The following is a 25,393-nucleotide window of genomic DNA, read 5'->3' as shown; positions in this document are numbered from 1 at the left end:
GTAAGCCATAGTTTAGAATACGTGATAAAAGAAAAACGTACTGTGGAGCGATTCCAGTATAACGTTATCATGGCTAAATTCCGAGCCTTGTACGTGGCAAATCTTTGTTGCAAACAGAGTATCGGAAATTCAAAAACTTACATCACACGCCACTTGGAAACATGTTCCTTCCAAAGAGAATCCAGCGGATTTAATAAGTCGCGGAATTACACCGTTAGATTTACAAAATTCAGCTTTATGGTGGAACGGTCCGGATTGGCTCACAAATTCGAATAATTGGCCAAAAAAGTTTACAATTCGCGATAATATAGAATTGCCAGATAAAAGAAAATCAGTTGTGACACTGGTTGCAACACAGAAAAGCTCTTTTCATTTAATTTATAATAAACTAGCTGACCCGGCGAACTTTGTTCCGCCATAATGGCAATAAATAAGCTTTTTTTTTTAATGGAAAAAATAAAAATAGAAATAAAATAGCAACATTAATCATTCATAATGATTTATTCATTTTAGTGCCTCTTCATTGAAGTACCTTCTTATACACAACATTTTTTGTTTTGTTATCAGGCGCAAAAACAAACAACGCAGATGGTTTTCCGACCCGTGAACATGCCACATATAGTTGACCATGGGAAAAACATGAATGTTCCAAATTCAAACCACAAACTTTTAAGGATTGCCCTTGTGATTTGTTGATGGTCATGGCAAATGCGAGACGTATTGGAAATTGAATTCTTTTGAATTCAAACGGCAGATCGGTTGGGATCATCGGTATTCTCGGAATGAGAACTTCCTCACCTTTAAATTTTCCTATCATTATGGTAGCGTAAATTACATTGTTCATCAATTTTGTAACCACCAAACGCGTACCGTTGCACAGTTTTGGTTGGTTTATGTTCCTAAGCATTATTACTACGGAGCCAACCTTTAGGAGTAAATTGTGCGGTGGTAAGCCAGGCACGTCCAAAGAATTTAAAAATTCAATTGGATAGTTGGTGGCTTCATCTTCATTTGTGACGCAATCAATAGATTTGAATGAAAGCATTGTTCCAATTATTTTATTTTGAATTATGTGGTTTAGGTCATCTACATCTTTATTCTTTGCTGCTAAAATTGCCCGCTCACTCAACCATTCATTATTTTTGCTATTAGAAACAATTTCTGGAAATACATTGTTGATAAGTTCGTCTTTTGATGAGACAAAATTACAAAAATTGTTTGGAAATGATATTAATCCGCTCGATTCATCGACAGGTACTTGACCATTACCGATACTCAGCAATTGCTTCGAGAAAACTTCAGCAGATGTATCATTAAGCAATGTAACTCTCATGTTTGTTGTCAGTTGCAGTTTCTTCACATAGCGCCATAGATTTGACGATTTGAGGCAAGCGTTTATTTCGTCGGCAGCTGTAGATCTTGGAATTACTGGCAGTATTTGGCGGAAATCGCCAGACAGTAAAATCATTGCTCCTCCGAAACATCTTGAGTCATTGCGTAAATCTTTTAATGTTCGGTTAAGTGCTTCTAATGCACGTTTATGCGCCATTGTGCATTCGTCCCAGATGATGATTTTCGATACCGCTAAAACTTTGGCCATTGCTGAGTGTTTTGCAATATTACACGTTGGTTCTTCAATAGTTTGAAGATTTAACGGTAATTTGAATGCAGAATGAGCCGTACGGCATCCTTCTAACAATGTGGCTGCTATTCCAGAAGAAGCAACTGCAACCGCTATGTTTGATCTCGCCCGAACACTTGCTAAAACTAATGACATGAGGAATGTCTTGCCAGTTCCACCAGGAGCATCTAGAAAATATAAACCACCATTTTCATCATCGATTGCCTTCATTAAAGTATCATAAACTTCCTTTTGTTGGCAATTCAACAGGGGAACATTTGTTTGAACTACTAAATCTAATTCCTGGTGGTCATATTCACGTTCCCGTTCCAATTCTCGATTAAATGTGTCATTCATTTCACGACATGGTGCTGGCATGCCTAACCTGATTAATAAATTACCGCACATGAGGTAACAGATATCTTCGATCAAGAGTAAAGCACGATTGTGTACTTCCTCATTCATCTCAATATCGAAATTTCTAGAACTAACACGAATTTGATGTAAAATATCTTCTGACATATTGTCCTTGTATTTGTGCCACAGGTTACATGGATTTGATGGAAAACATGTCGAAATAATTATAGCGAATAATGTGCGTATCTGGCTTGGAGATGCAGAGATAATGGCTTCAGCGATTGTCGTATCCCAATGACTATCGTTTTCTAATAATTTCAATTCCTCACATGCAGCACGATATGTTGGAAATATTACATGATTAACAGTTCGTAGTGACTCAAATGACGTTGGCCCACGCACATTTACCAGCAACAGCCGCAAATAAAAACATTCAATATTCTTTGGATGAACTGTATACATTCGACCAAGAGCTTCAGTAGAACGCACATCTGGATACCCAGGAACCGCATTGCCTTTCTTCCGTCTTTGAAAATTCTTCGATAAAGCATTCCAAGTATAATAACGTGGCATCTCCGAGTAAAGCAAAGTTTGTGCAAACTGATCTCTTTGACAAATTGCAAAAAAACTGGTTAATGTAGTTGCTGGAGGTGTTTCAGCACGTTGCATAGCATTTGAAGCCGTAAAATATACTCGTTGACCATTCTCCAGATGCACCGCCAAATGCATAACAGTAGGATGACGTTCGTGAATGGGAAATGCGAATATACGCCAAATCGCTTCATTACAGTTCACATAACGACCAACTTGATAGCGTGAAATTTCATCGTTGTCATTCGAGGATTGCAATCCAAAAACAGCCATATCACTGCCTTTCGTGACATATTTGCAAATATATTTGATGGACTTAACTGAATTACAGTATTCAATGTTGCAATGCGTCTTGAACATTTTAGAAATGAGTGGCGAATATGGAACAATCCAACTGTTGTCAACAACGAAATCCATTCTTTTCACTTTCGTTGTGACAGTTTGACCGTTGTCATCTGGTGATCGACGACGATACAGCGGATAACCATCATTGCCAGTGACAGTCTCCGCTGTTAATTTCCGTGGATATCGTTTAGAGCACTTTCCATCGACCATGCAAGGTGATTGGGGATTGATGGCACCACACGGTCCATGAATCATATTAGAAGTAACAACATCATGTAGGTCTGGATCGACTTCATAATCAGGAATCTCGGCACATATGATATCATCTATTTGGTCAGGCTGAATTCTTTCCACTAACCAAATAAGAATGTGTGCGTGTGGCAAGCCTCGCTTTTGCCATTCGATTGAATACATCAAGCATCGAGTTTCTCCAAAGACGCGCTCTTTAACAATAAAGTTCATCAGGGACCGAATTTTTTGCCTGAATATACGTGCTGTAATGTCGTGCCTATCACTTGATGTTTGTCCGGGAAGCAGCAATTCAGTAATTTCTATCCATTTTGGGTTGCAGGTAAAAGTTATGAAAAGATCTGGTCGACCGTAATGACGAACATATGTCATTGCATCTTGTGCATATTCATGCATATGTCGTGGGCTACCAATGTATGTCGCCGGCAGAATAGTTAATCGGCCAATATTAGCTGCATTTCCTTCAGTACTAACTGCATCACGTAAATGGATGTACTCCTCAGAACGCAGTTTGGCTTGGTTGAACCTAATGAAATTTAAACGTTCCGTTTCTATTTTTACATACATGTCAACGCAATATTGCTGAAACAATCGACGAAACCGCAGCAAATAGTTGTCAGCATTATGACGAATCATCAAACAATATGCGTAATAATTCATTGAGCTAACATTCTTTGTAGTTTCTTCGCCTGAAATTTAAAATTTGAAAATTATTCATTTTATAGGCAAATTTTAAAGGCAAACAATACAGACATTGATTATTTTTTAAAAAAGCTTTATTTTAAAGCGGAGTCTTTCACAAATAAATGAAATAAATTATGATACTGATTCTCACCATTCAATGGATTTTTCATTTTAATATTAAAATAATATCCATCTTCTCCTTGCCAAAACATCAGCGGGTATTGCAATGAGTCATATGATCGATGTGTTTCAGATATTTGTTGCAGTTGCCCAGTGTCGCGACGTGAAAGCACAATATCGCGTTTTTCCAATTGTTCACCAACAATCAGGATGGCAACTTCGTCTACTATTGGAGCATTAAATGTCCTTTCGTGTGTTCCAGATGGTCGTTTATCTGCTCTGATGACAACTTTATAGTCATCGCTTGGCATGAGCTCTAAAGCACTCTTAAACAACCAGACCAACGCATGATGTTCATGAAGCAGACACTGTAAGTCTTGAAGAATTGCTCGCTTCATTCCTGCATTGATCTCTAGTCGTCGATCAAGTTGTTCTTCCCGGTTGCCCATGAAATATATTTGTAAAAATTTATTCTGTGTATCTTCAAAAGGTAGTAATGATCCAATTCGATGATGAATTTGTCCTTGTATCTACAAAATAAAAACCCGACAGTATTAACTGTGTTATAAAATCTTTTTTCGGTGGGAGAAAAAGTTAAGAATTTGCTAATAGATGAAGTAAGTTATTCTTTAACTACATTCTATATAGGTACAAAAATAAGTACCTTAAATGTCGGATTAAATCCTCGTTCTTCGATAATATCTGCTCCAAATGACGTCATTTGGAAACAACCATTGTATTTTTGAGTATTAGCAAGAAAGTGGCGTGATTCTTGTGTTTCGCCACAAAGCAATGAATACAATGGTTCAGGTGGCGGAGTCAACGATGGCAATTTGACTTTACCATTAAGGCAGCATAATCCAGGCCATCTTGGGAAAACTTCAATGCACCACAATACTTGCAAACTACGTCCATTTTGCCAATGCAGACGCTAGGATGCAAGCTATAATCATAGCTGCAATCGTATTGAAATGCTTCTCGATTCAAATTTCTTCTTCTGCATCGCAAGTTAACTATTTGTTGATCTATGTTGTTACCTCGAGCACGAAGTCGAGCCATTCTTTCGCGTTGCTGTTCACGTGCAATTCTTTCTTGTTCTTCAGTTCTTGCATTTACCGTATTTTGCAGTCTTCTTGCATTACTGCTTTGTCGGGAAAGATTCGATCGTCTTGGTCGCGGCATTATTAATGAAACTTCACTTCACCTTATTTATATATATATATATATATATATATATATATATATAAAACCAAGAACTAATATTCATTCACTAACTAATATTCAACATGAGGTAATAGAGGTTAGAAACACCGAATGACATTTGACAATCGAATGCAAATGTCATGGATGAAATCATTGATAGTATCATAGACTGAATAAACTACATGGATAGTTTATAAATAATTAATTTTAAATTAGAATGAAATAAAGGGATAAAAAGAATGTCTATGTCCTTCTCCTGACTCTAAACTACCTCCCTGCCAATTTTCATCTAAATCGGTTCAGCCGTTCGTGAGTTATAAGTGGTAGCACATAAGGCGATCCTCTTTTATATATATAGATTCTCAAATTTTACAAAAATGATTAGAGTTGTAGCATATTGTTCTAGATTTATTTTTAATATAAAAAAATAAATAAAAATAATAAAAAATTAGGTCCGCTCGAAATTTATGAATTAAATGAATCAAAATATACGATTATACGGCAATTACAAAAGGAAGTTTATAATAAAGAATTAACTAAGTTAGATATTAATCAAAACTCGTCCAACGCTTTTGAAAAATCATTGATCAAACTGAATCCGTTTGTAGGTGCGAACGATTTATTGCGAGTGGGCGGGAGACTACGGCGTGCAAATATTCCATACGATCAAATGCACCCGATAATTTTACCAGCAAAGCATCCAATAACAACAATGATTATTAGGCAAGAACATTTGCGTTTACTACATGCAGGAACCCAAACTACTCTCGCTAATATAAGACTTAAATACTGGCCGATAAATGGTAGAAGAGAGGTTAAAAAGGTTATTCATAGTTGCGTCACTTGTTATAAATTCAGAGTAACAACACAAACACAATTGATGTCCGATCTACCACTAAGCAGAATTAATCCAGTAAGACCTTTTTTAAACGTAGGAACCGACTACGCCGGCCCAATTATGCTAAAATCAAGTAGATTGCGCAAGGCTCCCTTAATCAAATCGTACATTGCGCTTTTTATTTGTTTTGTTACCAAGGCGATACATTTAGAGTTAGTAACAAGTTTGTCTACAGATGCATTCATAGCCGCTTTAAGACGTTTTATATCTCGACGAGGTCGCTGCGCCACGATTCATAGTGATAATGGTACAAATTTTGTAGGGGCAAAGCACCATTTACACGAACTTTTTAAATATTTTAAGAATGAACAAGAAAGAAACAAATTAATTGAAGCCGTATCAGTGGAGGGCATCGAATGGAAATTCATTCCAGCTCATGCTCCACACTTTGGCGGTCTTTGGGAAGGGGCTATAAAATTAGTTAAATTGCACATACGCAGAGTAATAGGCAACACAATATTAACATTTGAAGAGTATTACACATTTCTAACCCAAGTAGAAGCCATAGTAAATTCGCGTCCATTGATAGCTGTTTCCGATGACGTTACGGATTGCGGATATTTAAGCCCGGGACACTTTTTAATTAATGATGTGATAGCCTCATTTCCTGAGCCCCAATCAAAATGTAATAATGATATCTTGAAATGTTGGCAAGATGTCAATAACTTAAAACAACTACAAGGACGTAAAAAATGGTATAAAACCAACCCAAATCTTCAGAATGGAACAATAGTTTTAGTGAAAGAGGACCATATACCACCTCTCCAATGGAATATTGCAAAAGTAGTTGAGACAAAAAAGGAACCAGACGATAAAATACGAGTCGCAATAATTAAAACAGCAAAAGGGTTATATACTCGGCCTATCACAAAATTATGCCCACTTCCATTTAATATGTAAAAATAAAGAACGTAATTATAAGATTATTTCAATTTCAAATTTCAAATTATTTAGATATAACATAAGTTTTCAATTTTAATTAAAAAGCAATTAGTTGATAAGTTTTATTTCATTTGATCATAGCATTAAGGAGTAGAATAAATAAAAATGATAGTTTATTAAATTAAAGTTTTAGAAAACATTTTTAATTTTGATCATCACATAATTAATAAGTTTTATATGTTTATTAAGTTTTAATTTAAATCTTAATTTTGATCAAATATCTTAAGATCTGATATAAGCCATGATTGTTGGCGGTTGGGGCCCCAGTATGGAGCGAATTGCTGCTCCAATATTCAAAAACTGCAACAATGTACAAGCAGAAAGCTGTTCGCTTCATACAGGGCAATAAAAAATATTTACCCAAATATTAGGTATAATTTTAAGTAGTACAACTTTAAGCGTCACCAAGAAAGCACATAAAAAGTACCCGCATGACGAGCGAAAGCAGTCAAATTTCTCTTAAGTTTGTTACTATAATTAACCGCCCGACTCGCGAAACCAGTCAAAATTAAGCAAAGATAATATTATGAAATCTTACTAATAAGTGAAATAAATTATTGAATTACAAAGTGTGTTTCAATATAAACCCAAATTTACATTTATGGGAAATGTCCCAAAGTCTGTATACTATATTAATCTTTTTTGTAGGATTACACTTAGTCATTTTGAGATTTATAGGTTTTCTATAAATTTAATTAAATAATATATTTATATTTAACACGTTCACGCCGGGGCCGATTTTCGTTTGTTTTGTTATGAGGCGGCGCTGAAATGAACATCGCGCTTCATCTGGCGGCGCGTGATTATTGCCTATTCAGACCTGCATACGCCTTGTTTGTTGCTCTGCAGTACAGTGAGATCTTATTGTGCAAGTTTTGTAACTTGTGCCGTTTTTTTCATTCTGACCACAAATTTCCGACAGTAAATATAATTAGAAAGGTGATTAGAATGTTTTTTTAATTTTTACCCTTATAAAAAATGGATAACATAGATATGGAAATAAGTGATTCGGATGAATCTATAATTAGAAGCAAGAAAAGAAAAGTGGCAAGATTACGAATAGTTTCTTCCTCTTCAGACGAGGATTTTGTTAATTTTATCAATGAAGAGAACGAGTGTTCATTCAAACAATATTAGATTTTATGTTATTTTAACCGTATTTGAATTTTTTGTATAATACTGTATTATTATGTTTGTTATTGAACAAAACTTATAGTTCTGATACATTTTTGATTATAATTATTATTAAAAATAAATGTTTTTAATGACAGTTTAGTGTGGGTCACCGGTGACCCGCGCCGCCCGATGAGACAGTTTAGTGTGGGCCACCGGTGACCCGCGCCGCCCGATGAGACAGTTTAGTGTGGGTCACCGGTGACCCGCGCCGGTGCGAACGTGTTGAGACGTGTAGACCCTACGACGGTCCGAGGCGAAATTAAATTCAATCATATTATACTATTTATATTTAATAAATATATATTTAATGACTATACTATTTAATTTTATTTATATTTAATAACTATACTATTAATATTTAATAAAAATAAACTTTAATAATCTCACAAATATATTTTGTTTACTACACTTTTCACTAATTCAATCAATTCACTATTGGCAATATAAAAATACATAATATTTATGAATTTATTTAGCAGATAATAATATACAATCACCCCATAAAGGACTACTATAAAAACTAGGAAAGGCAATACCGATAAAAATTTAAATACCGGTATTTCGATATTTTCGACTTTTAAAACAGGTAAACCGGTATTAATATTTTTTTTTAAATGTGAACATAATTGAAAGTTACTTATACAAATATAAAAAAATAGACCTAATAAAATTAATATCATATAATTACATAAATTAAAATACTTTATTATAATTGCTTATGCGAGCTAAAATAAGATATTAAAAAACAAATATGATCTAACGTATCGTCGTCTAATCTCGATCTTATTATGGTATTTATATGTTGAGCAGCTGAAAAAGCTCTTTCCGACTCCGCACTTGTTGACGGTATTATTAATAAATGTTTATATGCAAATTTTAGATGTATCCCTTTAACGCCGTGTTCTTGAAAAAATTGTAGTTCTTTTTTCAGTTTTTGCCATATCCCCAGACGAGCTGGGAACTTTGGTCATTGCTTTATTTATAATGTGGCCTAATTTGTTTTTAAATGAAAGATCCGCAGTATTCACGGAGGAGAAAGATGTACTAGGCGTATCCTCATCTTCAAGATTAACATATTCGATGTCTGCATCATACCTTTATCTCCTAGGCGTTTTATTAGTGGAATTAATATTTTTGTTATAGAACCCTTTAAAATTTTTGGACTAGAATTTGTATCTGTTTCATTAAGTGAAGCGTTATGTATATATTGCAAAACTTGGGATAGGTTAGAGCATTTACTATTTCTCTGCTTATTTTACTGTTTTGCGTAATAAGCGTATCAATCATAAATTTGAACGTCGCGTCGGCCACAAGAAGATTAGCATCTTTTCTGCATAGGGCATCGACGCCTAATTTAACAGGTGGTAGTGCGTCAATAACTTCTGAAATTAAAGAATAATCTTCTTTGGAAAAAAACTATTATTAATTTCAAATCAATTAATGCCTTTTGAACACAATACCTAAATAAGCTAATAGGTAAAATCTTTCCAACATAGTGAATAAGCTATTCCATCGCGTGATGACATCCAACTGCAAATTCAATTTCTTTCCGAATTCTTGTTTTACATATTTCTGTAAATACTAATCATTTTTTGTTGGAGATCTTCTAAAAATTCTACTAACACTTCTATTTTTTTACTAGTGGGGATAAATTAGCGTAATTAAATTTTATTTCAGTGTCGACGGATCCTATACCTATACCATCATCTCCATCTGCGTTCTTTTAATTTTTTTCATTGCCAGTTTCTAGGTCATCATCATCTACATCACTATCACAATCGCTGTATAGAGAATTCGCTTGGTCTATTTTCAGTATTATCAATCATTAAACTGGGGTTGTTTTCGTAAAGGACATCCCTAACAGCTAGGTGAATGCCATGTGAAAAACATTACTGATGGTCAACTTCACTCAAATGACCGAGTTTTACCATAACTGACATTTCATTTCTTTTGTACATTTTTTACCTTAAGTTTAATTAATTTACAACTTTAATAACTACATTAATTTAAAACTAAATGAATAATAATGCCAAACAGAATTCACTACGCTCCCTTTTCTATGTTCTTGAAATATACCCCAGTAGAAATACATCTGAGCTGGAGATGATTTTAATGCAAGCTAAATATTTGAAGTGTAGCTTATATTAAATAATGTTGAGCCCACGTTCAAAACGTGCGATTAATATGAGCTGACTATGAGACGATTCATATTAGATTCACATGAATTTTCCATATTGCTAAATGTGGGATAATTATGAGCTATATATGATATGTTTTACATATGATTTTTCCATATTGCTGAATGTGGGATATATATGCTGTATATGAGAATAACAATATATGCGTTTTATATGATTTTTAGAGGGTCTTAGAATATAACACAAGCGCGGGCTTTGCCAATAGAAGTGTCAACTTAGTGAGCTATTTGAGGTTATATTTCTTTATTTATATTTCATATTACATAATATATATATATATATATATATATATATATATATATATTCTTCAATCATATTTCAATATGAATCGTAAATCGAGGTTTGCTAAATCAATGGCTATCAAGAGGCATAGAGACGCTATGCTATCGTTTGGAAAAGATAGTTCTAAACTTACGAATGACCTTCTTGGTTGCAATTCTGCCGCGAAACCCATTTGTAGTGCATCAAATTTAGAAACAAGTGCATTAGAAAAATCTGCAATTGACACAGACTTAATATATGAAAGCAGTGATAGCCGTGATAACAGTGATAACAGTGATAGCAGTGATAGCAGTGTTAATAGTGACTTTTCGGACAGTAATAATGATATTTCATTTCATGATGAGCCAAATCTACCTAATATGCCAAATATTCGACTTGATGATGAGCCAAATCCTATCAGGCAAAACATAGTTGACGAAATTCGATCATGGGCTATTAATTTCAAGGTGAATCATCAACAACTAAATCATTTGTTGCCAATTTTAAAAAAATATGGGTTAAATGACTTGCCATCATCAGCTAAAACTTTATTGAAAACACCCCAACATATACCAATATCAAAGATGATGAGTATTCGTGAAACTGAGGGACAATACGTACATTTTGGCATTGAAAAAAATATTATCAATGTTCTGGAAACAATGCCAAATGATACTTCTGTAAATAATCATATAGAGTTAATGATTAATATTGATGGTCTTCCATCACATAAAAGTACCTCCAAACAGTTTTGGCCTATATTAGGAGCCATATTTTTAAAAAATTGTAAAATAAATCCTTTTCCTATAGGTATTTTTTATGGTGATAGTAAGCCTAAGGTTGTTGGAACTTATTTAACACAATTTATATATGATATAAATCACATATATACTAATAGCATCAATTACCAAAATAAGCTTTTCACCATTAAAATTAATAAAATTTGTTGTGACGCTCCAGCAACAGCTTTTATTAAATGCATCATAGGCCATACAGGTTATTATGGTTGTGAACGGTGTGCTGAAAAAGGAGTGTATTCTAACAGAAAAGTTGTATACACTTCTTTAAATGCAGAACTAAGGACACATGATTCATTTATAAAATGCGCCAATACAAAACGCCATGCTAGTATCTCACCACTTTTGAAAATTAACGGCCTGAATATAATACATGATATTCCTTTAGATTAAATGCATATGGCATGTTTGGGAGTGATGAAGAGATTATTAAATACATGGGTAAGAAATAGGAGTCTACCATGTGCTTTAAGCCATGCATTTATATCCCTTATATCTCAAAGTCTTCAAGATATTTCCAAAACAGTTCCATGCGAATTTCATAGAAAACCTCGCGGATTGAGAGACCTTGAAAAATGGAAAGCAACAGAGTACAGATTTTTTATGCTATATAGTGGGCCTATAGTTCTTAAAAATTTTCTGTCCAAAAAGCTATACCAGCATTTTTTATGTTTTCACTCAGCAATGAGAATAATATGCTCAGATAATCTGATCAAAAATTATGGCACACAGGCCTTGAATTCGATTGAAAAATTTTGCTTGCATTTAGAAAAACTATATGGACCAAGTATGCTCGTGTACAACACACACGGCATTTATCATATGGTAAATGATGCAGTGAGATAAGAACTCAGCGTGGACCAGTACAGCTGTTTCCCATTTGAAAGCTATTTGGGAAAACTATTAAAATTATAAGAGGTCCAGCAAAGCCTTTGCAACAAGTAGCATGCAGGCTATTTGAGAAGTTTAATAATAAATCTGATATAGAGACAAATGATATTCAAATACACAAGATAAATTCAAAGATAAATTACATCAGAATAAATGGATATAAAATGTATCCTTCTGTACCAAAGGATTCCCATATATTACTTTCAAGCAAAAGGATAATGGTTACTGATGAAATAATTGAAAAAGATTCAAACTTATATTTCCGAGGCAGTATATATTTGAATTCAAAACCTTATTATAATTTTAGTTCTGAATTAAATATTTTTAAAGTAAGTGATCTATCATTATTTAAATTTACTGTAAATATTAATGAAATTGTTACCAAATGCGTAGTTGCATACAATAATAATTCTGTAATCGCTATCGGAATGGTGCATAGAGAATAAATCAATTGACTCTATAAAAATATGTATTTCACTCTTTAGTTATAATTCAAATATAATAAATTTATAATTATTAAACATATATATACATATATATATATATATATATATATATATATATATATTATATATATATATATATAAACAAAAAATCATCAATATATATATATATATATATATCTATGTATATATCTATATCTATATATATCTATATCAACTATCAACATATATATGTATGTACAAAATATGAATATAAAAAAACAGTGTCATTTTAGAGAATGAAAATCAAACTAATTGTTAAAAAAATTTATAGCTTCGTCTTTTGCAGCCATTCTTTCTCTTTTTCCTCCATTCCTGTCTCTTGATGAGGCTAGAGAGGAGCTTATGTGTTGTGTAATTATTAAGTCTGTAGCTGCATGGAATTTTAAACGCACTGCATCTATGCCAAAATATAAATATGAATATACATGTATAATGTCTAAATATATTATATATGCATAAAATTTAGAACCTTAGTTTTTGGTTTGTAAATATGTTTAAATATTCATATGAGATTATTTACATATGCACATACTATTTGTATATGCATGTACATACCTAATGCACAACTGTATAGTAGCAGTGAAGAAAAATTTCTCTTCCTTTCCTTTCCTGCTTTTACTCTCGAGAGTGCTTTTTTTAAATAAGTGTCACCATTTGCTTTATTGTCTCACCACCAACTAGTGACAATTGTAACGCCTGCAAATAAAATTTGTTAATTCAACTGAAAATTCAACTTCATTTTTAATTTTTTTTTTAGTTTACCAAATCTCTCAATGCTTGCTTATCTACAAGCTTCGCTTCTATCTCAAGCATCTCAAAATCTGAGGTTATGGGAAGTTTAAAAAGTGTTTGTTCTGGAGCATCCAGCTTTGATGCTTCAGAAGCCCTCTTATACGATAAAAGCTCCCTCATATCTTGCTTCATTTCATTAACTTTGTAAGTTAATTTTGATAGAGCATTCATTATGGTATCTAACTTGTTCTCTGCAACTAGAATTTGTTTATTGGAATTTAAAAGATTTTAATAAATAATTTAAATATATAAATTTTAAATAATGTACCCATCTCCATATTGGGACTCTCTATTTCTCCCATATTGGGACTCTCTATTTCTCCTTGCTCAATTGTCACACATAATTTCTGCAATAAATATTAACATGAATGTTTTGTTGAATGATATGTTATGAAGATATTAAATATATAATGTACCTTGTAGTTGCTCTATATTGGGGATATCCTCCGTTTCTTGTCCACTACCTTCTCCTGTTCACCATCAACACATGAATGAATTCAGCCCTCGCTTCATACACTTGTATGTTTATAATTAGAAGACGTAGCTAAACATCTTCTGTGACAATTTTATACTTGACAGTATCAGGAAGGGTCATACACTTCTTAATCATTTTTTGTACCTTCAAAGCAGAAATATCTGTGGGCCACAAATATTTGGGTTTTCTGGGCATTGGTAGAGCCCACGAAGAAGGTATGTGCCCACATTTATCTTCCTTATCGTAAATTACGACATCCCATGTCGGCTGCCAACAAGTAATTTAGAGCAGTATTCAACTGAATTATTTATTGTTCAATTTTATAGATAGTAAACAAAATTTAATTTTAATTTTTTAGTAGAACTAAAAAATAATAGTTTATCTTGCTTAAATAATCATTTTCACATATAAGAATGAAAATAGTTTTATGATAGTGAAAGGAAAGTTTTCGAATAAATAAAAATAATAATTTTTAAATAAAAAATGCATCAATTTAAAAAACAAATTAGATACATGTTGATACATACTTGTTAATATCAATTTTAGTTTAAAAATAATTAATTTAAACTCGGGTATTGTCTGTTCCGAGATTTTTAATTAATTATTTTAAACATTCAATTGTTTTTTTTGTTTAATAAAATACGATTTCAAAAAACTGATACCGTGTATCAAATTGCTACTTAGACATGACCTTTATGTTTCTAACAAAATTTTCTGAAATAGAAAATACTCTCATACTGGCGACCAAATTAAAAAAATGCATCAATTTAAAAAACAAATTAGATACATGTTGATAAACTTGTTAATATCAATTTATTGTTTTAAAATAATTAATTTAAACTCGGGTATTGTCTGTTCCGAGCAATTTTAATTAATTATTTTAAACATTCTAATGTTTTTTTGTTTAATAAAATACGTTTCAAAAAACTGATTACCGTGTATCAAATTGCTACTTAGACATGACCTTATTGTTTCTAACAAAATTTTCTGAAATAGAAATACTCTCATACTGGCGACCAAATTATGCTTCATTGTTTTTAAAGCCTGATTAATAATTCTAAGTTTTTTGTTCTTTAATTTGTGGCTTTTAGGGGTTAAAACTCTTTTTTTTAGTTTGAGTAGAGGACTTACTTCTTCAAGAAGAAGTCACACTGATTTAAATTAATATGTACACTGGTATAAAAATCTAAATTAATATATACAAAACCTTTCTGGGAACCATTGTAGACTGATAAGATATTAAATGCTATTGAGCGATATGATTTCAAGAATCAAAACGCTTCATCTATCTTTTTATATTTGGCTATATTTGTCATTTTCCATTTATACAGTGAAAACCGGCTTTTTTCACTAAAAAACCGGTTTTCGAATTCCATAATTTTCGCCAAGAACCGGTTTTTAAAACCGGGTTTTAAAAACCGACAACCCTAGTAGAGACACGCATTGCATCCAAAGCGCTGTAGATGGCATAGAATGCACTCTCTATGATGAATTATGGCGCCAAATTCTACGCGTCAGAGTTATTTACTTATAATTGAAATATCAAAAAATATTTTTCACAATTCACATGTTTTGAACTATTTAGGATGTTTTATTTAGATATATAATATTAATATTGTAGTATAGTGTAGAGTATAATGTCAATATAATGCCTTCGTACTATAATAATATAAATTCTATATATGCATGCAATGTAAGTATTTACATGCATTAACCTCAAAATGGCGTTTGTGTATGTAAGTTATATTGTAAATACTATATAAATAATTTTTTTTATTAATGCTGTTTGTCCAATACTAATTAAATAATATTATTTTTTCTTTTAAATGAATATATATTTAATATTTCAGAATGAAGGGTCAATAATTTTGAGTATGGTTTATATATGTTTTTCAATATGGTATAATATTATTTTTACCTATTCTCCTCATATTCGGAATGCGGGCGTAATATGGAGAAATGTTAAGCAAATCATATAAGCTAAATATCATATTCCCGCATTCGTCCCTCATTACGAATCTGAGCGGAATATGACCGAATGTTAACAAAATCATATTAGCTCAATATTAGAAAACAATATTTAGCTTACATAAAAAACATATTCAGCTCATATTCGTTTCTACTAGGGTATTGGTTTCTGAATTCATACTTATGATTCAAAACGATTGTTTTAAAGTCAACAATTTTGCAAATTCAACAACCTTTCTAAATTTGTATCTACTTATTGAAGAAACTCCCCACTGAATTTCTATTCTCAAATAATTATTTTAGTCAATTTATAGTTTTACACAAGCACAAATTTATCAAACTTTACTCTAAAATTGTATCTACGTGTTGAGAAATAACTTCGCACTGAACTAATAATATCTATTCTAAAAACAGTTATTTCACTAAATTAATTTATCTAAACAACTTTTGATCTAAATTTGTATCTACGTACTGACAAAACACTTTGCAATGAACAAATGGCATGAGAAGTTGTAGTAAACGAGATTTGAATTGATTCTCCAGTGACTTTCACAAAGAAAAAATAATTCCCCAAATAAATGTCCAAAAAAATAGTAGTAAAATCTAAAAAATAGTTCTTTTTATTAAAAACTTTTTATCACAATTATCGAAGACCAAAAACTTATAGATTAAATTACAATATTATAATCAATGGCTTATCAATGGATATAATATTTCCACCACCTAACTTTCTGTATGTTGATTGCATTTCCGTATGTGTATAATTGCTCCGCAATTATAATTGTGATAGTTCTTTTGTCCTTCCACGCAAGACGTGTAATATTTTTTTTCTATAAGCTATAGTTTATTTTTCCTCTGAAAATTTTGTTTTACGAATCTCGATAAATGAGATGCAATTTCATCTTTACCAAATCCTCTGCTAAAGGAATACTAGTATAATATCTATCGGTATACATAACGTTTTTTTTTTAACTTCTTTATTTATTCAAATATACATTTATAATTTTACATTACATTGCATAGAATTTACAATATATTATATAAATAATAACCAAAATTTTCATTCTTCCTTTTAATTTCTTCTTGTCTTTTCAACCTTAAGTTCTTTTCAATTATTGTGACTTTTTCTATTCCTTCTAACAAATTGTATAGAACGCCAGATAGGCGCCAAACAAAAGTATTAAGTATATCGTTTGGTCTATTTTTAATATCAAATTTTAATAATTTGTTATTGTCTTCTATCATTTCTTGCTGATTTTTTCCAATTTCTTTCTTAACCAATCGCATACCTTAATTTTTTGTCCACATTCAGTTAAGTAGTAGTTAATATTATCTTTCTTCATACATTTTAAACACATTACCGAATCAGACAATTTTATATAACTCATTTTTCAATTTAGCGCATTCATCAACAATTTTATAATTCGAACTTTGCCATTCCGTTGAAATATTTTTATTCCTTACATTTTTCCAAATATTTTCCCAATTGAACTCGGATCTGTCTCTAATTATTTTAGGAATATGTTCTGTAATTAATGTATTATAAATTTGTTTTGTCGTTATTTCTCTATCAAACCATTCTGCGTTGTTGGCTATTACTTCCAATCTTTTTTCAATAGCATGTGGTGAATTGTTTTGTTGTGACCATAATTTGATAAATTCACTATTAATATTATTAGTTTTATAGCATTTTACTATTTGTCTTAACATTAACTCTTCACTTTTTTCTTCAGTATCTATTAAACTCAGACCTCCTTTTGAATCATTTAATCTTAATTGTTTTCTATTTATTCTTATTTTATAATTATTTCACAAGTAGTAACCTATTAATCTACTTTTTGTGCATCTAAGGTTCTCATAGTAAGCGCTTGGGGTATATACCATAATTTTGAAAGCACATAATAATTTACATGCCAAACTTTTTGAATCAAATTTAATCTCCTTGACAATTTTATGTTCAAAGTTATCCTTATTTTATTTATTATTATTTCCCAGTTTTCATTAATCATTTCTTTTAAATTATTGCTTTCTCTGTCTCTTTTGTTACCAATTAAAAGGAAAGTTGATTTTTGTTTATTAATCATGGAACCCGAAATACTGCAAAATTTTTCAACTATATTTATTGCTATTAATTCTTCTTCATTATTTTTAACTAATATGGATACGTCGTCTGCGTGTGCTAAAACTTTAATCTTTTTTTGCATTATTTGTAATCCTTTTAAATCCCTCGATAAATCCACAAGCAATGGATCTAAGGCGATCACAAACAAAATCATCGAGAGAGGACATCCTTGTCTTACTGACCTACCAATTTTGATTTCATTAGATAAATAACCATTTATTAATATTTTTGACGATGCATTCTTATATAAGTTTTTTATACATTTGTTAAATTTTTCTGGTACTGAAATTTTCTCTAAAACTTTAAATAAATATTCATGCGATAACATATCAAAGGCCTTTTGAAAATCTATATTTATTAAGGCAGCACTTTCATTTGTTTTTATTATTACAATATATGATTAGGTTTCTGATAGTTACAAGGTTTTCAGTTATATTTTTTTCATCTACACAACATGCCTGTCCTTTGTTTAAAATTGGTTGTACGCTGTCCTTTAATATATTGGCAATTATTTTGCACAATAGTTTCGTATCTGTATTCAAAAGTGTTATCGGTCTAAAATCTTTCGTATTTTTGCATTTTTAATTTTGGGTATTAGTATTATTACACCTTCAACAAAATCTCTATTAATCTTTTCTGGGTTTTTTAGATATTCATTTAAAATTTCAGCCAAAGTCGGTGCAATCTCATCGCTATATTTTTTATAAAATTCATAAGGAATACCGTCTATTGCTGGCGTTCTATGTGTACTGGAGTTTTTTATAGCATTAGGTTTGGTTTCTCATTAAAAATAAGATTTATGCTTTGGTATATTACCAATGAAATGCGTAATATAATTTATAATAATGGTTTATTAACAGTTTATGTACAGAGATATCTTATCGCGACAACTACCCGGGACCGACTGCCTGTTCTACCATCCGTACGCACCATCCGGCACGACCCTTAACATAGCGACGTTGCCATACGCTTACAGTACTCCCCCTCTAGTGACGAAGTTCACAAAAATCCGGCCTGCGAAAAATCCGGAAACCGAACTCGGCGTCCTCGTCTCGTTGAAGAGTTTGGTTGTGCAATTGGCTCAGGCTCTGTCGGGCTCAACGGCTGAGATCTGCTGTTGTTATCAGATTCCAGCCGGATTGTTTGCGGAATCTCATTAGACTGCGACGGAACGGATTCAGCATTTTCTTCTGGCGCTAGTGTGCATGCTGGTTTCATACGGTCGATAGATATGGTGACATTTTTGCCATGCATACACACCACAAAAGTCTCTGCAGATCTGGGTTTTACCTCAAAAGGACTCTCATATGGATTCTGCAGAGGTCTTTTTGGGCCATCGAATGAAAACGCTCTCCGCAGTCATTAAATCTTTAAAGACAAACGTTATCTTCTGGCCATGTCGCGTTCCATTGGTGGGGCATATCTTTTGCATGTGGTTACGCAGGTCATTCATAAAGTTTTTTTCGCCGTAATAACTCGTCGGTGTTACGTGTAGCATTGGTCCAGGCAATTGCAAGGCTTCGCCATATACCATTTCCGCAACAATAGCTTGCAGATCCCCTTTCCATGCTGCACGAATTCCTAACATAACCGTCGGTAATATTTCTGTCCATCTTTTACTGCTATGGCATCTAATAGCTGCTTTGAGCTGGCGGTGGAATCTTTCAACCATCCCATTGGCTTTGGGATGGTATGCCGTAGTCTTGTAATGACTCGTTCCAAGCAGCTGATTTAGTTGACTGAATATCCGTGACTCGAACTGCCTTCCGTGGTCTGACGTTAGCCGCAGCGGTATACCAAATCTTGCAATCCAATTAGAATAGAAGGCTCGCGCTACGGTGGAGGCTTCTTGATCTCTAATTGGAATTGCTTCCGGCCATCTAGAAAATCTGTCGACGCATGTCAGGCAATACCGATATCCTTCTGACAATGGTATTATCACTATATCAATATGTACGTCCTCAAATCTACTCGATGAAAGTTCAAATTGTCCCGTTGGCGCCTGCACGTGCCTACAGACTTTTGTCCGCTGACATGCGACGCAACATCCAGCCCACTCGCGGCAATCCCGTTTGATGTACGGCCACACATATCTCTCTGTAACTAGTTTGATCGTAGCATTCATACCAGGGTGTGACAATCCGTGTAAGCTATCAAACACCGCCCGCCGTAACTTTGTTGGAATATACGGTCTAGCTGTTCTCGTAGAGATGTCGCACAAAACTGACACGTCTTGGTCCTCAAATCGAATAAGTTTCAGTTTGAGTGACGTGTTGTTTTCGGTGCGCAACTTAGCTACTTCTTCATCTAATCTCTGCTCTGCTGCTAATAACTTCATATCTGTTCCGGCACTTCTTAGAGACTCCTCCCGCGATAATGCGTAGGCGACAACATTTTTCTCTCCTGACATATGACGGATATCGGTCGAAAATTGGGCGATAAAGTCCAAATATCGGAATTGACGAGGCGAGCACTGACTATCCTTCTTGACAAACGCGAACACTATTGGTTTATGGTCAGTAAAAATTGTAAAAGTTCTTGCCTCAACCATGTGACGAAAGTATTTCACCGCTTCATACACTGCAAGTAGTTCACGATCGTAAGTTGCGTATTTTCGTTCCGTTGTGCTCAGTTTTTGCGAAAAGAATGCCAAGGGTTTAGCATTAGCGTGTGGGTGGGATAGTAGGCGTGCTTGAGCCAGACTCTCCTTACACGCCTCAAAAGCAGCTGACGTATGCGCTGTCCACTCTACCGGGGTTTTGCTCTTCGGATCTCCACGCAGAAACTCATTTAACGGTGCTTGAATTTGAGCGGCATTTGGTATGAACCTCCTATAAAAGTTTAGCATGCCCAAAAACCGCCTCAGCTCTTGCATTGTCGCTGGCTTTGTGAATGTCCTAATAGCTTCTACCTTCTCTGGCAAAGGGCGAGTACCCTCAGCCGAAACCTCATATCCCAAAAACTTTACACTTGTTTGGCCGAACACACATTTAGCTGGATTTATTACCACTCCAAATTCCAGAAGTTTACCAAACAGTATCTCTAGGTGCGCATATGTTCTTTCTCGGACGACGAAGCTACAAGAATATCATCGATGTAGGCGTAACAAAAATCTAACCCTTGCAACACCTCATCGATAAATCTCTGGAATGTTTGCGCGGCGTTGCGCAATCCAAACGTCATGTACGGAAATTCATATAGTCCAAACGGCGTTGTAATAGCGGTTTTCACAATATCTTCTTCCGCCACCGGAATTTGGTTAAACGCTTTCACCAAGTCTATCGTCGAGAATATAGTTTTCCCGTCCAAGGCTTGGGCGAAATCATGAATATGACGTACCGGATATTTATCGGGCTTCGTTCGCGCATTCAAACCTCTATAATCGCCACATGGACGCCACTCATCACACCCTTTTGGAACCATGTGTAGCGGGGCAGCCCAACAACTTTTCGATGGACGAGCCGTTTCTAATTTCAGCATAGCTTCTAACTCCTTTCTAGCAGCAAGGAGTCTGTCCGGAGCTAATCTCTGCGGTTTTTGAACCACCGACGGTCCAGGACTAGTTTGTATATGGTGCTGCGTCGCGTGCTTGCGTAACCTAACAGCGCCGTCTGGTCGTGTTAAACCAGGAAACTTTTCAAGCAACTTATGGTACGCCGTTGAACCTGTTACCACCTTTATAGTCGCTATTGATTCCGCTGCAATATCCGCCTGCGCCGTTCCTGTCATAGCATCCGTTATTTGACGATTTTTCACATCCGCAATCAAACTGTAGTATGAGAGAAAACCTACACCAATTATTGGTTGCGTAACGTCTGCTATAATGAAGTTCCATGACAGGTCGCGACGTAGCCCAAGGTCAACCACCGTACCATAGGTTGCAATCGTCGTGTTATTTGCTGCGGCTAGCTCTGGTATGCAATCCTCTTCCTATTTGGATTGCATAATAATGAGCGCGGAAACGCTGAAACGTCGGACCCCGTATCAATCAGGTACGACACCTGACTCTTTCTGTCACATAGGCAAACACGGCGGCTTATCTGTCTCTCTGGGCGTAAATCGTTTGCCGCTAATAACGATGGCCCACGGAGTTTTCCGAACACAAATCGCACGGCGATCAGCATCTCGTTGCGTTCCGACCCTAGACAATATAATAATATAGACGTTTCATTCTCGCGATATTTAGGTTCAAAAAAATTAGTTATTGCTACGGCCGCTATACCGCAATGGCGCTTCAATCGCCATTCATATTGAAGCGCTAAAATTTGAAATAAAAATATTTGTACTTTAAAAATATTGTACTATCAATAAAAAAAAATAATTTTAAAAATAATTTGTTAGAATTTTAATTTTGCATCGCAATTGTATTAAAATTTGTGAAAATATAATTATAAATTAAAAAGATATTATAGTAATAATAAGAATATTTCAATCAAGAGTATATATTATGATATATGCTGGAATCAAATCAAATCAATAAATATAGAAAAAACACACATGACTACAGGTTTAAATACAAAACACACATAACTTGTCATAACAACTTGTATTGAATTTTAATTTGTTACTACAATAAGTAAAAGTGGTGTATTAATAAATTACAATCATCAGTGATTAATAAATTATAATATATGAAAGGTTTTAATGATAATATAATGGAATAGAATACAATCATCATCAGTAAATTATAATATATTCAGAAATGCAATTAGAAATGATAATAAAATGCAATAAATAAATATCTACATGAATGTCATCTTGCTGCAATGAGACTGAAAAGAATTCATAAGCGGTAAAAAATATATTAAGTGATATATATATATATATATATATATATATATATATGAGTTTGTTTTTTTTATTTTGTATAGCGAAGGAAATGCATTTACGCATCCCAGACCAGGCCCTATGTCTGGACTCAACAAATAATACCAACTAAAACCTCCGCTTTACCAGCTGAAAACAAAAATTAGCGCAGGCCACGCTTAGTGTTACGAATTGCCAGTTGTCTCTTTCTCATTTTATCAAAACGCAATAAAGCTTTTGTTTTCATAACATTCCTAGGATTTGTGAAAGTTATTTTACCGCGTAGTGCTGAATTAATATCATTAACCCAATATCTGATAAAATAAGGAACAAAATGGTTTAAAAATATTAACTTTAAATTATGGATTGGACAATCAAAATTAAAATTCTGAGTAAAAACAAGTTTATCCAAAATGCAACTAAGCAATGTTTTTAAATTATTCTTCACACAAATTTTAGGCAAAAAATGTTCTGAAACTCTAACGCATTTTGAAAAAATGTTCACAAAGCTTCTACAAGGAAAGACAAGAGATCTTCCAGTCCGATCCCTAACCCTTATTAACCAATAATCATCTCCACTCTTTTCTGTTGCCAAAATATGAGTCTTGCACATCAAGCAAGATTTAACATTTTTCAACATTTTCCTGGAAATGAAGCCAGTCATGTATGTAATAACTTGAAGATGAAGTAAACTACTACTTTCTTCTTCTAATGTAAATTCATCAGTATTCACATTAGATAAAGCTAGAATATCTTCATTCAAGCTAGACTCACACATAACATTGACTGAAGCATTACTCAATAATAATGTTTTTAATGAATCAATACCTCCTTCAGTTTTGTCAAGCTCACAATTGGCAGAATAAGAATGAACAGAATGAAACTTATTGACAACAAGGCTTTTGTAGGATCCAATAAATGCACTGCAAGTAGGATTGCGATTATTAACACCATGACTTCTAATACTACCAAAAAAATTCTCTAGAGGATCTTGGTTAAAATTACGAGTTGACAAAAATTTTATCTCTGGAGATTTTATTTTCTGCCAAATATATTCAAAACCCTCTAGAGTTTTAATCCAATTTCGAATAGTTGGAGGAGTTTTAACTCTCTTGTCTTTTTAATAGAAGCTTATGCTTTTTAAGACACGTCTAGCCTTTTTCCAAAATGTTAAATGTTTAGACTTATCTGTGAGAGCGCCGCGTAGAGGTTTATAGTCCCTAGCAGAACTGGAAGCTGTCCCATTTACACTGTCAAAGAGTTCATCAACAAATTTCAGGAATGCAGCAGTCCCAGTAGCTTCTTGGGGAAAATTATCATCTAGAATATGAATAAAAAAAGTTTCATTATAAATGCCACAAAATACATCATACAATATTTTCATTTACTTACACTGCTTAGTAGCGTATCTGTTCATCATTGAAGATACACTATAAGAGAAAACTACTGCAGCATCTTTAACTCTCATCTTTCTCATCTTTTCAGGATACACATTATGTGCTCGCAACTTATAACACATACGGAAATTTGGCAACTCTGAATCAATTTCATACAATTTAATTATATGATTCCAGGATGCCTTTCTCTGTCGGTTTTGTTGCATAAAACTTACCTGATATGATGAAAAACTGTTTCGTAAACATTTCAGCATATGTGGAGGATCATATAGTGGTACAATTTCTTGACCGCCTACTAGAAAACCTTGAAGTTTGCAAATTCGATCATCTCTAAGAAACTGTGCTCTTGTCTCATTAAGCAGCATGTTTATTGCAGCTACATTTGTGGCATGTTGATCACACACAGTAGCTACAATATTGATGCCAATTTGCTGCAGGTTTGAAATAACATCTTTGATGCAGACCTTGAGTTCAGGACTTCTAACACTGCTTTCAGCAAAGTAAAATGCCACTGAAGTTTTAAAATGTCCACGAATACCTTTAATCATAAACACTAAAGCATGATCAGCAAACTTTGGCTTTTTCTCAGAGACTTCCTCAAAACCAATTATGCTGTCCTTAGTCGCATCATATTCAATACCTGCTGCAATGCTTATTTCATCGAACATGAGGACACAGTTTCTATTAGAAGGATTCATCTTAAGAACAGAAGTGCGCAAGGTCTCCATGAAAGATTTATTAATGCCAGCACTGATAGGAATTGTTGCCAATGATCTAGAAACAGTACTTTTAGAAGGAAGAGCCAAAAAGGATCTCCAATATTTATAGCACGTTGGGCTCTGCTTGTATAATGCTATTCCAAGAGCCTTTTCATCAAGGTTATACCTTCTACCTTGAGGCTGCTTTGGCTGATTCCTCATCTGGCATTTTATTAATGTTGCAGTGAGTGAATTCACAACATTTTCTAAATTCTGCATGCTGTCTTTACTGCATGCTTCCTTCAACTCTGCTCTGG

General features: G+C 33.5%; 2 protein-coding genes across 2 annotated transcripts; one reads left to right on the top strand and one right to left on the bottom strand.

The window, feature by feature from the left end:
* Positions 1–532: 532 nt before the first annotated feature.
* On the bottom strand, positions 533–4,365 carry LOC113381112 (the record flags this gene model as incomplete). Its single annotated transcript, XM_026620090.1, has 2 exons — positions 3,999–4,365; positions 533–3,852 (listed from the first exon to the last, which is right to left on the bottom strand). Coding segments are annotated over exons 1-2 (3,687 nt in total), but the record flags the coding sequence as incomplete, so codon positions are not given.
* A 1,517-nt stretch (positions 4,366–5,882) lies between these two features.
* LOC113381111 lies at positions 5,883–6,968 on the top strand. The gene has a single exon (XM_026620089.1). The coding sequence runs from the start codon at positions 5,883–5,885 to the stop codon at positions 6,966–6,968; it is 1,086 nt and encodes a 361-aa protein (XP_026475874.1).
* The last annotated feature ends 18,425 nt before the right edge of the window (positions 6,969–25,393 follow it).

This window comes from Ctenocephalides felis, unplaced genomic scaffold, assembly GCF_003426905.1.
Source record: "Ctenocephalides felis isolate EL2017-DRISC unplaced genomic scaffold, ASM342690v1 CF-g0.4_SCAFFOLD_02597, whole genome shotgun sequence".
In the NCBI taxonomy this organism is placed as follows: Eukaryota; Metazoa; Arthropoda; class Insecta; order Siphonaptera; family Pulicidae; genus Ctenocephalides; species Ctenocephalides felis.
Note: the sequence above shows the minus strand (reverse complement) of the source record. Positions and strands in the feature narration are given on the sequence as shown.

What these genes read in the sequence shown, in the direction of transcription:
- LOC113381111 (XM_026620089.1), top strand. Translation starts at nt 5,883, where the DNA reads ATGATTATTAGGCAAGAACATTTGCGTTTACTACATGCAGGAACCCAA.